Consider the following 18,929-nt stretch of genomic DNA (forward strand, 5'->3'; position numbering starts at 1 on the left):
TCTGAGCAGGGATTGGAATTCAGGAGTTCCTGGCTCCCAGATCTGTGCTCAGATCAACCCCCTCCCTTCTATCTTTAATGTCTTTCCAAGCAAGCCAAATGCCAGCATAGACCAGACACTGCACTTGTCCTTCCTCATCATTCTTCAGAGGTAAATTGCTAGCTGCGTGTAGTCAGTCAACCTAGGCTGGAGTCAGGAATGCAGATCTGTAAAAGCGGAGCAGTAAGTGAAATCACCTGCTGTCAAAGATTACCCAATAATGATCAAAACAGAAATCAGCAGTGTGCTCTAAAAGGAAGGCACCTCACATTGTTAACATTCCAACCAATGTTTAGTCGTGTGAAATAAATAGCTTAGAAAAGTGTTGCCTCTTATTATCTTAAAGTTATTGGTAAAAATATTAGAGTAAATTGGTGCTCAAGAAAATTCTTACAGTTCACACCTATGTGCTTGAAATAGTTAGGATTCCTTCTCCCCCAGTAAAATAATTCCATTTAATTCCCCATGTTTTGTTTAATGTATACCAGCCATAAGAGAAAAAAACCCAAAACTATTTGATTTCCTTGAGTACTTCAAAAAGGCATTTCCTTTGTACTGGAGTCTCAGGAACATGAAGAAACGTGTTGCTACCAATGGGTACATTAATAAAACATGAAGGGCCAACACGCTCTAATCTTCCCTCAGTAAAAACTTCCATTGATTTCAATCCGGATTTTGCCTTAGCACACTAAGAACTGCAGCATTAGGCCCTCAGGGAATTTTTAGACACACACAGAGGGAGAGATTCTTCTGTTACTGACACAGGGACGAACTGGAAATAACTTTGCTGAAATCAGCGGAGTTATTTTGGGGTGAAAGAAAACAACCCAGCTCAAGGTCTTTATCTCCAGTACCATCCAAAGTTCATTTCAGTCAGTGGGAGCCATTAACTGAAGTTTCAGAGTAACAGCCGTGTTAGTCTGTATTCGCAAAAAGAAAAGGAGTACTTGTGGCACCTTAGAGACTAACCAATTTATTTGAGCATGAGCTTTCGAGCTGTAGCTCACGAAAGCTCATGCTCAAATAAATTGGTTAGTCTCTAAGGTGCCACAAGTACTCCTTTTCTTTTTATTAACTGAAGTTAACTTCAAATTAACTTTGGATCAGACGCTCAGTCATTAAGGGTATGTCTACATTGCAGAAAAGGTGTGTTCTTATTCTGGTTAAAACAGGTGTGAAGACACAGCAACTTGGCTTTTAACTCAGGTTAGCAGCTCAAGTTCAAGACAATAATGGAGCTGGGATTGAACTCGAGCTGCTAACCTAAATTAAAAGCAGAGTTGCCATGTCTTCACTACCATTTTAACGCAAGGTAGGTAATTTGAGTGAAGTACACACTACTGCATTTGCTAACATCAGAGCTATTCCCTTTTCTCGTTCCAAGATTTGGTCTACACAGTTTTTGAATTGATTCAACTATTTCAGATAACGATGTGCTTTAACAATATAGTTAAATCGGTTCAGCCTCCAGTGAGGATGCAATTAGAGCTTAATCCTGCACCATTTAAATCAATGAGAGCTATAACATTGACTTCTACGGGCCCAAGTTCATGCCCTTACTCTGTTCTAAATGTGCTTCTACTGGTATAGCTTTTAAACGATACCCGTATAAGCACTTTTATAATGGTATAACTATGTCCACATTAGTGTGTTGTATCACCTTAACAATACTGATTTCTATGTTTTCCAGACATAGAAAAGATTATTGATAATTATGCTGACTCAAACTATCATTTGGAATGTTAATGCAAGGAATGAATGGTACTATAAATAAATACCCCCTGCACAGGGAGTCTGACACTTGGGTTTTGATCATTATAACACAGCATCAGAACGATACTGAGCAGTGCAGACCAACTACAGAGTAGAATTACTCTCCCTGAATCACGAAGAAAATCCTTCAGAATCACTGGGAAAACTGAATAAAAACATAACGGGGAATAGATATTTGCAGACACACAGGGAGGAAGAAAAAGCCAGTGTTTGCACATACTTTTTTGTTTATTGTACAATATTTCATTTAAAGTACAAAGGCATCATCAGTATTCACTGGAATTTACTGTATTTGTAACGGGTACATTATACTGCGTGTTAAAAAAACTTCCATTTTAAGGATGCAAGTCAGAACACAAATTAATTGGAATAAAGAAAAGAATGTTTTTTTTAAAAAATCAATGTAAAAATACATTTTTTTAGTAACCGATCTGTACAAAAAAAACATGGATAGTGGGGATTAGAGCCCCCTCATGTCATTTAAAGCTATATACAAATGCACCATTTACCTTGTAATTCGAACCTTTGGGCTTCATTTCCTTCATACTGATGAATTTAGAAAAACATTGTTACTAAAATGATCAAATTCCAAAAGAAGTATTTACAGAGAAAGGCAAACAACCTTCCCTCCACCCCCAATCTTACAAAAGAGAAACATGTGTGTGCCTGGAATGCACAGAGTCTCTCCCTGTCCCTGCCCTTTCCATCCTAACTTTGCCAAAGGAGTGACCTTGAGTGGGGGAGAAGTCTATGGTAATGCATTCAGAGAAGCTATCAGAGTCACTTTAACAGTGGGAAAGTGTCTCTTCCACACTCCCATAATCATGGGAGCTGGAAAAAAAGAATAACTAAACCACCACCAGCTAACGTGGAACCAAGAGCATCATGAATGCAAGAGGTTAGGGTGGATAATCAGCAAGAAATAAATGGGGCATGGCCTGGTCTGATTTGCTAGAGGTGTCTTTTAAGGCAAAAGTGGGGGTTTCATACTTTAAAATATCAGGCACTCATGATGTGTTTTTTTTTAAATCCTCCACTGTGGAGCTTGGCAATGGTGTGTAACAGTACAAACAAACCCAAAGCACCCAAGTCCACCAGTAAAAGCATAAAGAAAAGGAGTACTTGTGGCACCTTAGAGACTAACCAATTTATTTGAGCATAAGCTTTCGTGAGCTACAGCTTATGTTCAAATAAATTGGTTAGTCTCTAAGGTGCCACAAGTCCTCCTTTTCTTTTTGCGAATACAGACTAACATGGCTGTTACTCTGAAACCAGTAAAAGCATGTGATGATGAAGGCTCTGGGGAGTCTCAAGGTTGCTTATACATGAGCACTCTTAGCATGGGTAGGAGAGCTGGATCCCGATGCGTAGTAGAAACGGTTTTCACCAAACGACTGAGCATCTCCTGAGCAACAGACGATGACGCAGCCACCAAAGAGGCAAAGGGCAGATCCAATCCAGCCTGTGTAAAGGGAGTATCCAAAACTCACAATTGTGGTCTCACGGTGAGCAGACACAGGGAACCAGATAGTAGCAACGATACCACACAATGCTGAGGAGACATTAAAAACAACAGTAACTGCAGCACATCAATCCAATCCAATCATAGATGTAGTCATGTGAGCTACGTTAAATAAATGTGAGGCACAGGCTTCTGCCGCTAGCCTGATCACAAGACAGACTGAGCAAATGCAATTCCCACCAAAGTCAATAAAAATTGCAAGCTACTTAGCACCTCAAGAACTGGGTCTTGATCCTGCATGGCACCTCCTGGGAGACAGCAAGTGCCCTTAAGCTCCCACTGACATGACTGCCCTTCCAGGAGGGCAATGGGCACCTCACCGCAAATTTGGAAGGATTCTGTTTTCAATCCTTTAGGAACCTGGCAGATCACAGTAGCTTTTATTGCTGGAGACCTTGAACCATTGGCACATTTTTACAGGACACTTAAGACCTCAGGGTCACTCACCATTGTTTAACAATCAACATTCAGTGAATGTCAAGATGTGCAACAGATTCAGGAATAAACTTACAGATCACAATATTTCACAATATTCACTTCTTAATATTTCGGTTTTAGGCAGGATGGGATAGCAAATTCCTTTTCAGGTCCTCACTCTCTCTTCCTCTCAGTTAATGCTGCTTCCTCTATCTATTTTCATGGTTAACAATGAAATTCATGTTTCAGAGTAGCAGCCGTGTTAGTCTGTATCCACAAAAAGAACAGGAGTACTTGTGGCACCTTAGAGAATAAATTTCTTAGTCTGTAAGGTGCCACAAGTACTAATGAAATTCAGGTTATGATGCAGTTTTGAGGGGGTGGGGAGGAGGAGAAAAATTACCAATATTTATCAGTTCAAATTTAACCCTTTCAAGCCTATCTACAAACCATTCAGTGTTACTAATGAAAGTCACTTGCCAGTAAGTTTAAAAGCACAATAACAGATGAAGAAACAGTGGGTATGAAATCCTGACCCCACAGAAGTCAATGACTTCTGACTTCAATGACTTCTTGCAATTGACTCCAATATCCCTAAAGATAAGCAGTGAACTACCCATTCTTCCAAGTTAACTTTTGGGTTGGCAAGGGCAGGGGAGAGTGGGTATACTTTGAATGGCTTTGAGGCCTTACTTTGTTGCTTTTAGTGCCGAAGAAAACAAATAAAGGCACTGGCATCTGACTGGTAAAATGGCTTCAAAATTCATAATATCAACAGACAATCCAACCAGAACTCAATATAGCAAAACACTTGCAGCCGGACTCTCATTGCCCAGCAGCTCATGTAGTCATTTACACCAGAGCAAAGTGCTACCAGATCAGAACGCCACCCACTTTACACGGATGTAAATGAATACACAACATGCAGGGCTACAGACAATCCCAACCCTAGTGTCTCCACAGATTTGACAACACTACTGACATAAAAACCATCCTCCCAAAATACAGCCAGTTGGGTGAGGCACATGATGAAGCTATGAATTATGCAGGGAGTTTCCAATTGGTGAGGATCATCGCTAGTAAATAAGTATCATTTTCTAAACTATTATCCATATCAACAAATAAAGAGTAACTACCCTGAATATTTTACAGTTAGTGCACATAGAATACATTTGTGCGTAGACTCCGTGGGCTATTGACAAAGTAGGCAAATTAATTCTCCCTCTGCTTCCCTCCGTTTATATACCCCACGCTAAGGCTATATTTAAGATTTTAAAGATCACCCTCAATAGTTCAGTTACTTTCCAAGGTCTAGCTCCCAATGAAGTCCATGGAAAAACTCCCATTGACTTCAGTGAGAGCAGGATCACATAGAATGCAAAATGACGCGATTGTGATATAAACAGATGTTAAAAATCATTCCTACCGATTCAAAAAGAAACTAAATGTGCCCTTTTCATAAACACATCACAGAAGTTAGAGTATGCGGATACTTCATAGTCCTTTTATATTGCACAGTAGAAGGAATATTTTGCACTTGCATAACAGAGACCAGAGTCTTGCCCTGTCTGTGTATTAAATGTGTGGAGTTTAGATATGACAGGCGTAACCTATTTTCCCTTGAGAAAACAGTAGCATGCCCTCCCCCCCCCCCACTTTGTCCTTCAGGCCCACTGTGGGTTCTCATGAACCTTATCTTCAGTATTTGAACTGAGTAACCTGCAGAAGGGGTGGGAACCTGAACGTGGGAGGATAAAAGCCTTACAGGAGAGATCTGAGCAGAGTGGAAGAGAGAAAGTAGGAATATCCTCACAGGCATTTAAAGGACACCAAAAAGACACTTGCCATTTGGTGCAATCTGATGCATTCCAAAGGCAACATAATTAGAACTGGAAGGATTAGGTATTTATCAATAAATGTCAATTTCACCATAAATACACAAATTGAGGAAAAGTAAGAAAAACACTGCTTGAGAACATATTAGAGTTTGATTTAAGGATATTTACTTTGTATATTTCAATCTGATGTTGACAGTTTGTGTTTTAACAGTTATAAAGCTTTAACTTTTTGAATCTCAAGCTCTATTGCTATTAAATAATTATTGGTTTCAGAGTAGCAGTCGTGTTAGTCTGTATTCGCAAAAAGAAAAGGAGTACTTGTGGCACCTTAGAGACTAACAAATTTATTTGAGCATAAGTTTTTGTGAGCTACAGCTCACTTCATATTGTCTGACCACACATTGTCTGAGCCTCCCATAATTTCCCGCAACTGTGAACATTTAAATAAATAAAAATTGAAAAATGCTTAAAACACATCATTTTTCAGCTACTGGGAAAATTTAAATAGAAAAGAATGTTTAAAAATAAACATTGATATATCCATTAAAATGATTTAAAATAAAAATTAAATTCTGCAAAGCCTAAGTATAGTTATGGCCCAAGGATAAAAGTCATCCCTGGAATGGATGATTTGAAGGTATTCAGAAATAAGGAAAATTCCATAGGAGGGCAGAGAAAACACATCTCCAGTTCAAACATAAAAGCAATATCTATTGGCAAGCAAGTAAAATGTATGTGTCAGATCTTCAGCTGAAATAAATCAACATAGCTCCACTGATTTATGAGCCAAATTCTCAGCTGGTGTAAATCCATATAACTTAACTGACTTCAGTTCACATGAAAACTATATGCCTCCGACCCATAAGAAAATAACCCTAACAAAACTCTCACCTTTTATTCCTATTCCTTAATTATAAGCTATGTAGGTTAGGCCTGATTCTTTTCTTGTTTGTACCAGGAGCAATTTCAGGGAAGTCAACTGAGTCACCCCAGAGTAAGTGAGCAGAGACTCAGGCCCCTTTCTCATTATAATACTCCTCCTTGAAAGGTCCCACATGGACAGGAATATATGCATTTCGGAAGTGCCTCACCAATCAGGGCACCATATAACATAACATAATATAGGCAAATTAAGAACACTCTCAGAAAAATTAGAATCAGCAACAAGAAGGAATCAGCTGCAAGGGAAAAAGTCCAAAAAAGGAATGGAGATGGGAAAGGTAAAAGGAGAGATGGACAACAATATTCAGGTTAAAAAATAGCATAAGGGGGAAAAAGCTCAGACTTTTTTTTTTAAGGGGTCAGAGAAAGGAGACAGATTTTAACTGTGGAGCAAATTCCACTTCCCTGTGGGAGAAGAGCTATAGAATTTAGTAGGGACAGAACCAACAGGAGTCTACAGAAGTTACTCTAAAAACCTATAGAATTAAACAGAAAATTAGATCCTTTTTCTGGGCTTTTGAACTATCCAGTAGGATTCTATAACAAGGATTGAAATCTATTACATTCTACTGCATGGTCAAAAAAATCTACTCCAAAGGGGTTTTTTAAAATTAAATTCTATAGAACTTCTTCATAAAGTTGCAGGAATGGTACAATGGCTTTCCAGTCTACAGCGTGATTGTGATGCTATGAAGCAGTTGGCGTGTGAACACAGATGTCCCTAGGTTATAGAGGAAGTTTCACATACAGCCAGAAGCCACACCCTTAAGGGCATTAAAAGCCAGAAGTGACCAACTGAAAAACAATGCAGCACTTTATAGGCAACCAGGGTCAAAAAAATACCATTTGGCATAATATGATCATGGCTGCTGAAAGCAGTGAGAAAACATGCCCCTGCATTCTGAACATGCTCATTGCTATATGAGTTCATAATAATCACCCTCACTAAGGGTCTATCATTGATCCTGCAAACACTGAGTGCTCTTAACACCCATTGAAGGCAATAGGAGTTGATGATACTAGGCACTCTCAGGATTGGGCCCTAAAACAATAATTCTTTATGGCTCAGACATCTGAGAAGAATCAATCTGCCAATGTTTTATTTCCTGCAAGAGCAAGCTGTGCTGGACTCCGTCCTTGTGGCTATCAGGGAATCAGAGCAAAACAATAACAAGACTATGGCAGAGTTACAGATTTCCACCAACCGTGTTAAAAGATATCTTGAAGTTGTGTCAAAAATTAAAGTTGCAAGGGGAAAGATGTGGGGAAAGAAAAAGGAAAACTGTTTGGTTAAAGCAGAGAACTAGTGAGAGACTCTGTCCAGGAAAGCAGAGATTGCAACCCCAATGGCTGCCGTTATTATTAGAGAAAATATTTGTTTATGGAAAAGAGAGGAACATTTGAAGAATGCTAATAAAGCCAATAATAATTTTGAGCCTCCCGAAAGAGAAAGACCAAGGGGATTTTAAAGGCTATTTGGGGGGGTGGGGAGGATTTGAATTTGTCCTGCATGTAGGTCAGCTTTATCTGATTCTTACAAACAAGAAAATCCATGAGCTTCTAATGTTTTCAAACATGAATGTATCAACTGAGAATCTGCAAAGCCATCTGATGGCTCATGTAAAAAGCTTCTTTGTTGCCCACAAAGGGTACAATCATCTTTTCTTTTCTGTCGGCACTGGGTAAAAAAAATATATTTATGTCCATAGACTGTAAGAGCCTTATCCTTCCAGACCTCTCCCCCACAACACAGGACAGAAGAAAACACTTGCTCTGATATGAGAAGAGCTCTCAGGGTCATTGAAACAATAACATCTCTTGTATATGTGGATAAACTATGTGTAAACCACCTTATTTTGATGTTGACAATGTTGGGAAACTCTGTGCAACACAAGCCAATCAAAGACACTCTATGGGTCAGTTTCACCTCCCCACATTTGGTTGTCACCAGCTGCCACCAGTTCTAAATGAGTCTGTTGATCCTGATGAGGGATGTGTTCAAACTCTGCTGGATTCCCAATACTTTGCATGGGTAACATTTCAATGTAAATCCCCCCAAAAATATTGGGAAAGAACATGCCACAATTTCAATATTTCTACAAGTCAGCGGGCTCTGATTTTACTCTGGAAGTGACAGAGTAGGATTCAAGAAAACTTGCTTTGTATAGCAATGGAAGGAAAAAGCAGGAGTTTTTGTAGGTAATTTTTAGGCAGGATTAAGGGTTTAGTGAAATAGGTTTCCCTACAAGCTGTCTGAATATAAACTGCCCCTACTTCTCTTTTTCTGCTAATACTGCCTAGGATTTTTACTAAGCCAGCCCATGACCTCTCACAAATGAGACTGGGCATTGACATGCCATACATTTATACTTGCTCCATCATACTACTATAAATTCATATTGTCATGTCCTCCACACTAAATCCCAACCATGCCATTAATGTGTCGATTGGCCATGTGCTTGCAGGGGTTCAGACCACTGCACTGAAACTCTTAATCTTCTGCATTATAAACTTAGTTTAATTGGGTGATACATTCACCTAAATAGGGAGCATAAAAGGGGATTGGGGGCTGTTGTGGAGGATAGAGTAGTGTGAATCTAGCTTGACATACTGTCAAGGGGAGTGAGTCCCCACTATCTGCTTTACTATAAAAGCATTGGAAAGTATCCGCAGAAGAAGTAAGTAAAGACAGTGTATATTAAGACAGTGTTATACTTAGGGAGAGAGAATGTCACTGCACATGGAAATTTCCCTGAAATCTGCCTCAATGTCTCCTGTTCTCTCCTATTCAGTGTTATCCAGAGCGAGTTTCTATGATCCTCATTCTACCCAAATAGCAGCTTCCCAATTCTTTAATAGAATGTTGGGGTTTCTTTTTATATTAAACATTTCTTTTAAAACAAAATGAAATGATTCTGGATTCCCAAAGGGGAAACAATCTGGAGTTTTCCTTTAGAGTGTGTGAGGATTAGCAGAAATTTGAGATTAAAAAATAAAAGGCAATCTTTCCTTCTTGACTGCGATAATTTTATTTTAAATGTGACTTTATAACATTCAACACTATCAGACTTCCAAGAATGGGGCTATTATGAGAGAACTGGCTGACCCCAATTTAATCTTTTACAGACTTTCCATTATTCAATGTATAAAATAACCAATGCGGTTTCCAGTTATCTTAATTTTCAAAATCAGAATAGTAGGTATTTGGGTTTTTTTCACCATCCTTTATTTCAGACCCCACCCAATCTACACTAGGAAATTGACCTTTTGTTATCAGCAATGGATCCCCATAAAACAAGTACCAACAGTTTGGCTGCTAATCTGTTTTTTGTTCCATCAACACTAGCAGTTGAACTGTTTTCAGCACTGAATCAGAGGGAACCACTTTTGACAGCTGTTTGCAGCAACAGATCGATTCCCTAGTACAGACGGGATTAAAGCAGACATAAAAATATACATCAGCACACAAGATAGAGTGGTGTGCACATGTACAATTGTTCTTACTTCAGCCTTGCTATTTTCAGTGGACATTAAATCAATGGAATATCTGAGCCCACTATTTTCCTGGCAAGTTTTCAGTCGTTATTTTAAATTCCATAATGTGTATCACGACCTCTGTTTTTCCTTTTAACAATTTCAGTGCTAAACGCACATCAATTTCTTAAATTAATAGGGATATTTACAGTGTTGGCAACTCTTGTGATTTCTGCTCAAATTTCACCAAATTTGGTATTATTCTTAAAGCCTTTCTTCCAGGAGTCATGTGACTAAGTGAGATATTTTCAGCCTTCATTTAAGAAAAAAGCAAGTTTTTAGTCCTCATGGTTGTTCAAAAAAGCTTGAATCCTAGAATCTCAGGGTTGGACGGGACTTCAGGAGGTCATCTAGTCCAACCCCCTGCTCAAAGCAGGGCCAATCCGCAAATTTTGCCCCAGATCCCTAAATGGCCCCCTCAAGGATTGAATTCACAACCCTGGGTTTAGCAGGCCCATGCTCAAACCACCAAGCTATCCCTGCCCCTGTACTGAAAACGCGAACCACAAAGGTTCGATAATCTGACAGCAAATAAAAACAACCATTTTAACTCAATCTCATGATTTTTGGGGCCTGACTCATGACTGTTGAATGCTATGGGCTGGCAACACCATATTTGTTTTCCAGAGGACAAATCATTAAGCTGCAGTGGTACTAAAGTCATGTACTTGTGTCCAGTATTCACATTCCAAAGACACCACACCTGGCCAAATTTGACCGAGAAAATGTAGGTGGTGTAAAAATTTATTTTAAAAAGCTTATGATGCATTTGTGATTTTTGTAATCTAACTGAAGCAGTTTTATTTTAAACATTTCCCTGCAATGCCCACACAATTTAAACACTGCAGCACTGGGCTACTGCAGGAGAGCCAGAAAGTGAAAGTGATTTGAAACTGATTAGAATAAAAAGCAAAACTGACTACAGTAATATATTTTCATTGGTGGAACTGAGTGAAATTCACAGAGTAAGCAACGTTGTAGTGGAAGGTGCTACACTAGGGCCAAAGGGGTTAGAGCAGACAACATGAGAAAGCAAATATGTTCGGTTTTAATCCGCCATAGTATTATTGGTAACATGGGTTAGGAAATTTGTTTATTTTTATTTATACAGCACCAAACATCTGCTAGGCACTTCAGGGCTTGATCCTCCTGAACACACTCCACTCCCATTGACATGGGTAGTCAACACATGGGTAGTCAAGGACTGAGCCCTTACAGACAGTGGGACTGATTCTGATCTCATGTACACGAGTGTGTATAAGGAGTTATTCCATTGGTCGCAATGGAGAAAAATCAGTGAGCGATCAGAATCATGCCTAAGGAGTATTTACTGGTCCATGTCATTTTAACATTAACACTTTCTTTTCTCAAAGGAGTTGCCAGGTTGGAAACGTACAGTATGTCTACACTGCAGCTGGGAGTGTACGTCCCAGACAGGGTAGATAACACATGCTAGTTCAGCTCAAGCTAGCATGCTTAAAAATGGCAGTGTGGACAATGCAGCACAGGAGCTAGTCACCAGACTACAAGCCCGTCCCACGCCCTGGGTCTGTTTTCAGGTGGCTAGCCCGTGCTATTGCCCATGCTGCAAAATCCACACTGTTATTGTTGGTGCGCTAGCTCAAGCAGAATTAGTCTGTGTCTGTCTACCCTGGCTGGCAGCACCCAATGAGAAAGTAACTGAAATCTCGAGAAGAAAAGAATTATGAGCCAGACCCTTTTTCATCATCTGCAGCTCCAGAGGGTCCTGATGCAGGCACAGGATTTCTGGAACCTCCTAATTCACATCCAGCTCTGCTTGGTCTCCTGTGTCCCAATGAGAGTGAGGCTAAATTTTTCAACCTAAACTTTTTTAGGTGAAAAATGCAGACTGGTGACACTGAAATATTTCACAAATTTGTGTCAATTTGGCCAAATTGTTTTGGTCAAAAAAAAAATCTATAAAAATGGAAATGTTTTGGTTTTAGCATTTTCAAAATGAACTGTTTTGATTTTTCAATACAAAATGACTTTTTGTTTTGAGATTTTCCTTGAATTTATTTTTTTAAATCTAAAAACATTAGAAAATGTTCAAAAGCTAAACAAAACATTTTGTTTCAGGTCAAGGAAACATCTGCTTGACCCCAAACAAATTTTTGTGCTGACTATTTGGAATTGGTGGTGAACTGAAAGATCCATTATTCAGACCTCTTTCGTCCCAATTTTATGGTGGGGCTAGCGGATCCATCTCTACTCAGATCCGCCAACCACTGCACCCCACAGAGCTGGGACACACAAGTCAGGACTATTTCTCCCCTCCACCAGGATCCCCCTCTGCCAAGGTTGGCTATTTTGTGCTCAAGGTTTTAGACTGTGGTCAGTGATGAGTTCACACATTACATTAGCCCTCTATTTTGACTGCCTACAATATGGATGGTCTGGCAAACCTGCAAACCCACACAGGGCCTATATATCTGATTTTAGGGACATCATTTGTGACAATATCCTTTTAAAATCCAGATGCACTGCTATAGGCCCCAGCATCACAGGCATGGAATCAGTCTCTGGATTTGTGCTGGAAATGGCCCACCTTGATTATCATACACATTGTAAGGAGAGTGATCACTTTAGATAAGCTATTACCAGCAGGAGAGTGGGGTGGGAGGAGGTATTGTTTCATGGTTTCTGTGTATATAATGTCTTCTGCAGTTTCCACAATATGCATCCGATGAAGTGAGCTGTAGCTCATGAAAGTTTATGCTCAAATAAATTGGTTAGTCTCTAAGGTGCCACAAGTCCTCCTTTTCTGTTTGCGAACACAGACTAACACGGCTGTTACTCTGAAACCAGTATATATTACAGTATTATCCTCTGACCAGTGGGCCTGTTAAATGAGTCTGGGGACTCAGCCCAGTTCCCAGTGCGCCACACAGGGGCAAAACCTACCATCATACTCTTGTTGGAATTGTCAGGAGAGAGCCCAAGGACTGAGCAGGCATGGAGACTCAGTCTAGTTATGGAAGGGATTCCCTTCAGGTCAGAGATGAGAGGAGCTGCCCCTCTTCCAAGGACTTCAAAAGGACTTCTCCAGGATGCTCTTCAAAAACAGTAAGTCACATGGTGTTTTTATAGGTGTTTAGTTGCTGGAACTATTTGCAGAATGAACAGCAAATTAAAGGCTAAACTCACAACTGGGGGTGAGGGGAGGGGACGGGGGAGACTGGAGCTGTTCTGCTGTGCTCACGCCTCTTTAACTGACTGACCCTTGTGCCCCAATCCCCAGCCCTGGCATGCGCTGCAGCCGCTCATCAGTTCCCAAGCCCCAGCACTGACTCCCTCTGCTGTGGCGACTACACCCAGTGTTCACTTTAACAAAATAAAAAAACCCAACAACTGCATGATGTCAGTGCTGGCTGCCACGCTGAGAAAGCCAAGGACGAGGCAGAGCTTGCACAAAGAGGCCACTTTCCCTCGCCCCTCCTCCCCTGCTAAACAAACTGATAAAAACAAGACACCAAGGCTGTTGTCGAGATGACGAGGCCTCAAGAATACACAGGTGTTACACTTGGGACAATGAGCTTCACAGTCTGATTCTGGTCAAAACAATCTCCCACTCAGTTACGGAGAAAGGGAAGAAATTGTGAGAGTAACTCAGAGTCAAGGGGGAAAGGGCAAGACTGACGGGCCACATAGGGAAGAACTGCTGACGGTATGCGGGCACATGTCCTTGCCCTCAACTTTATACCCTGTCCTGTTATTGAAGCCAGTATGCCTGCAAGACTTGTACCTTCTTAATCCTGCTTTCCTCACCCTTACACTCAACTTATTTTTATGTGATTCCACCTGTGACCCTTCACAGGCACAGAGCTAAGACGAGAATTTGGGGGCTAATCTTTTTCTCTAGGCAACTTTGGGGCAATGGGCAGGGGCGCTGTAACAATTTTTTATAGTGGGGGTACTGATGATGTAAACCATGCGTTTGTTATTACTACTTGAAGCCGGGGATGCGGCAGCACCGCCAGTTCCAGCACCCCTGGCAATGGGAATCTAATTCATGTTCCCGCTCTCCCCTGCCTTACCCCGCAAACATAGTAACACTACTGCAGGCTAGCTAGCCAAATCAATCACCCATGGGCAGCTGTGTGTCTGTCACTACTGATCACCCTACTGCAGACTCGTGCTGGGTGCTTTACTTGGAGCAAGATGCCAAAGGACTCCCTAAGACAATACACAGTAGGGTTTAGAAACCCTTCTCCTCCCCCCGCCATCATTCATTGCTTCTTTTATTTGTTCTCCTCATCATGTTTATGCATTTGTTTTCTCCAACAGACTATGTAGTTAGTCCACTTGTCCCGGCTGTGGTTAGGCCAAGCCCAGACAGCCATGTCTTCTGAGCGATGGATCAGGTAATCTCCTGCCTACTCAGTTTGTACAGCATGTTATCCTTAAATCAAAAGACGGGAAGTATGTCCAGTGGCCAGATGTGCACCTTACCCAAGAGAATGAGCAGGACTCCTCCCAGCTGGGAACGCCGGTACTTGGCAGCTCCAGGTTCATGACCCATCCGAATACAGGGTAGAACAGTCAGCAGCAAGAAAACAGCAGGGAGGCCCAGCACTGTGGCAGCAATCATCAGTGCTCGGCATGCCTGGACATAGCCTGTTGACAAGGAAAGGAAGCAGAGTCTTGATTAATAAACAAAAACAACAGGAGGAGATATTCAGCCAAACACTCCTATATTACTAACTACCTAAGCACCACGAAGCTATGGAGCTGGGGAGCAGAGGAGAGGACAGCAAGGGAAGAATTTGGCTTGGGAGGAATTTTCCTAGGTTCCCAATCCCTAACACAGAAATGAACCTGGTTAACAGCGGAAATTTAAAATGGAAGTTCTCAGACAGTGGTCCATGGTCCACACCACAAAGCCCATCCTGGTGGTCTGCAAAATGAGAGCAATCTGGGTCATTTACATTCTTATAACTCAGGGATATAAAACCACCCCGACACAGCTGAGATATGGGACAAAACCCAATCGATCCTGAAGGGAGCATAAAGTAAGGAAATGATCAACTCTGTAACATCAATCTTCTTTCTCATAACCCTATGGTAGCCTCTCCTAGGAGGTATCTAGGGGGATTAGACTTCCAGCAGTGAGGACGGGCAATACCCAGCTGACCCATGGCACTGACCCCCCACCAAATCAATGGAACTTCAGTAGATAGCTCCACTCTGTACTTCATTGTATAATATTCCAGTGCTGTTGAAGCCCCACACACAGTGGAGGCAAATTTCCAGAGGCTTTGGTCAGCCAGGCTAGATGGGGGATTGAGAGATGGGCACCAGTTCTAACAAATAGGAAATTCCACGAATCCCTCAGGCCAATATGGACATCACAGGATTCAGGGGTTTAATAGGCTGAACTCCCTGCCACTTCAGCAGGCAGGTAAACCATGTCCTCTACTGAGCTTCTGTTAACCTATGCAACAACAGCTCAACACAAGACAGCAGGAGATCATAGAGCTGGTGACTGTCAGTGTCCCAGGACAAGGCACATGTCATTTATATTTGTCTGTGAAATGCCATACACTCCTATTATAACTAACAAAGTAATTACATACATAATAATAATGCTAAAATTTGCTTTTGTTAAAAGGGTCACATGTTTGGCTTTGGTACAAAGTTTGTTCCTATTGTTTGGAAGTCTCCTATCTGCTCCGGACACAGTCTTAATGGGATAGGGAGGTTCTAGGGGAAATGCACACATACTCCCAGCTCCCATTCCCATCCTGTCCAACAGAAGGAAATGACAGCACTGCCATAGGAGAGAGGATTCATGAGTTCAGGAACTCTGATGATACCACACAGTATTTCTGCAAACAGTGCCTTGAATCAAGAGTCACAGAATTAATTATCATGCAGATGAGAAACCAGGGTTCAAGCATTTTCCTCTTCTTGGACATGTAGACTCTGTGTACATTTGAACATCTGCTTGAAAACAAACTCTTTAAAAGGTGTATGGTAAACAAGACTGAAAAGCCCGATGTGGTTTCAGTAGAATCGGTCCCAGTTAAACATACATACGCATTCATTTTAAATCCTTCTAACTCATTCAGTAAGAGGTACTGTGTGGATTTCAGCTATTAGACAAATCAGGATACATTAGTCCCTGATGTATACCCACTGGTATTAAAGAAGTTACTGCAAGAAGTATTTTGGCCTGTGAGATGTTATTTTTGTTGAAGAGGGGCATTGTTTTCTGCTGCTAAAAGATTTATTTACCTATTAATGAAAGTTTAATAGCACAATCTTTTTTTCTTCCAGGCAGGGGTTTTCTCAGTGACTTCTACAGCAGCAAGTATATTGTGGGCAGTGTGGCACTATACTAAAAATAAACAAGAAGGAAAATTTACCAAAAACTAAGGCACAGGAAAAAAAACAGAAATATGAGCGGAGTCTAATTAGTTACTATGGTAGTGGACACTGCAAGAAACCCTGTGATCAGCCAAATTTAGTGCTCTGCAACACTGACTGACAATATCTGAAACAAATCCAGGGCTTTTCCACCTTCACTGAAACTCACTTCAGAGCACCTTGTAAAAATGTGAATAAAGAAAAACAATTCACTGAAAAGTGGCTGGCAGACCTCCTCCTACCCCTCCTGAATTGCAGGGAGGAGGCCAAAGGCACAGAACAATAAAAAAGTGTTACAAAACTGACGGTCATGGAAATGGATAATGCTACCAGCTAGCTAAACTATTTACAGGTGCCAAGATTGCACAAAGAATCCATATGCTAAGGTCCAGAAGTTTGGTTAGTTAGCACAAAAGGACATATTCAAACTTAGTGACGCATCATGTTTAACTTGGACTTTAGTGTGAAACTAGTTTAGCAAATTACACAATTAGCAAATATCAACAATAATTCAATATAGCAAATAGGAATAACTCTATAATTAAAAGTTCTATATTGTATAGTCTTAATAGGATCAGAAAGCATTTGAATATCAAGACTAAGTCTTCTAAATTAAAATAAACTGTTAATAATCTAGCATTAAAAATTAATTATACTCATCAATATTTTAATAGAGTAGATCTATAATATTTGTAAGAGCAGCTTAGTTATTTATTTAAAGAACTTTATTATTATCTGAAGTCAAAGCCTAAAGTTAATAGAAATAATTGTATAATTCAAAACTCTAGGCCATATCCAATTATTATAATGTATTCTTTGTATGGCAGTAGCACCCAGAAGACTCAGTTGTAGACCATGAGAGAGAGAGAAAGAATTAGTGTATCAAGAATGATAGCAAATAAGAATAAAAAATAAAATGGATCATTGACAGTGTAATAAAATAGAATCATACTTAAGACATAATTAAAATATTAGCCATAATCTATCTTTAATATTAGCTGTAAATATAGGATAGTATCAATCTAGTAGAATTTTGAATTCTATGTGTATTATAATTAGTGGGTGAGATACTGCGCTGTTGAAATCAGTTGGAGTTTTGCCATGGTCTCACTCTGGAGCAGGACTTGTCGCAAGAGGAGCAGCACTTCTCCCTTCATCTCTGTACCAAAAGGGACACAGTGAGGAGCCCATACCTGGCAATATGAGGATGTCCACTAGTGGCTTGCAGTGATAGAGCCCTGTTGCCATGACACAATCTGCCCACAGCCCTTTGGATCCCAGCTCGTCCATCTTCCTGCAAGTGGTGATGGTGTAGCCACAAGTCACGACCCACTCATTGGTGGCTGTTGCCACGATCACACCAATCCAGCCAACAAAACTAGAGACAAATCCAACTAGGTGCAAGCATGTGGCAACCATGTTAAGCTGTCAAGCCAGGCAGCTGAAAGGAAAAGCACAAAAAGTAAAGAGTAAAGGAGATGACTGGGCTTTGTAAGCTGGAGCAGCCTTGGTGCTGAACAAAACAAGTGCTGGGACCTGCCCTAAACTGTCAGCAGATAGGACTGGAGTTTGGTGTAAGCAGATCCTGAGTGGTGCTCTAGTGGCAGGGATGCCTCTGATCAGTTCAGCCTCTGGGAGTGGTCAGAACTCCTGCCAGCCCCACTGACAGAGATGGGAGGAGTAACACAGGGAGCCCTATTTCTTCCAGCTAATCAAGAAGGAGCTGAAAGACAAACTAGCCAATCAGAGAGCAGGGAGAAGAGAAGGCTTCAGAAGTGTAGACTTACCCCATTTCTATTACCTTGCCTTGGGGGTCCTATGTTACTGTCAGAGAACTAAACCCATCAGAATGTAACAGAGTTGAGTGCGGCTTTGTATTTTTATAAATACATTCTCTCTCTGGCTAACTGAACTAATAAAAGGAAAGGCCAGAGCTTTAATTTAAAAAAAAAAATCAAATAGTTGGACTATTGGAAATGCAGAAGAAAGTGGAGGTTAAGCAACATTGTGGGGCTGACTACAGGTCATCACACTAAGACACTCCCGTTGGAATGGGCTGGAGAGGGAGGGAGGGAATGGAGCTGGCAGATAAAGTTACTGGAAAGAAGAAATTGATCCTTTTACCAAAACAGAAGCTGTCTGTAGTAAGCAGCCTAGTGAAGATCAGTCATGTTTCCTTGGGATCTTTTCTGATGCCTTCTCTGTCGATGGAAAGAAAAGACAGACAAGTTCCTGCACTACCTCTACTGTGCCCCAGTTCTCAAAGTACTTTGTAATTCAGACTCAAAATGTCTCACTGATCTACTTTCCAGCATCTTATTATTTCTACTTCTGAATTGTGAGACCCAGAGTAACTGATTTTTCACTCATAATTACTTAGGTTTGTAGATTTCAGGTTATTTATTCTGTAAAGAGAGGAGCAATACATTTTTTTAAATGTCAAAGAAGAAAAAATTCACTTTTCCTTCTTAGTC

At 40.7% G+C, this 18,929-nt stretch overlaps 1 protein-coding gene across 1 annotated transcript; it reads right to left on the minus strand.

The window, feature by feature from the left end:
* Window positions 1-2,021: 2,021 nt before the first annotated feature.
* Window positions 2,022-18,022, minus strand: CLDN11 (claudin 11). The gene is made up of 3 exons (XM_077826317.1): window positions 17,649-18,022; window positions 14,539-14,703; window positions 2,022-3,364 (listed from the first exon to the last, which is right to left on the minus strand). The coding sequence occupies exons 1-3, from the start codon at window positions 17,872-17,874 to the stop codon at window positions 3,132-3,134; spliced, it is 624 nt and encodes a 207-aa protein (XP_077682443.1). The 5' UTR covers window positions 17,875-18,022; the 3' UTR covers window positions 2,022-3,131.
* Between the last annotated feature and the right edge of the window lie 907 nt (window positions 18,023-18,929).

The sequence above is a fragment of the Eretmochelys imbricata genome, chromosome 9, assembly GCF_965152235.1.
Source record: "Eretmochelys imbricata isolate rEreImb1 chromosome 9, rEreImb1.hap1, whole genome shotgun sequence".
Lineage (NCBI taxonomy): Eukaryota > Metazoa > Chordata > Testudines > Cheloniidae > Eretmochelys > Eretmochelys imbricata.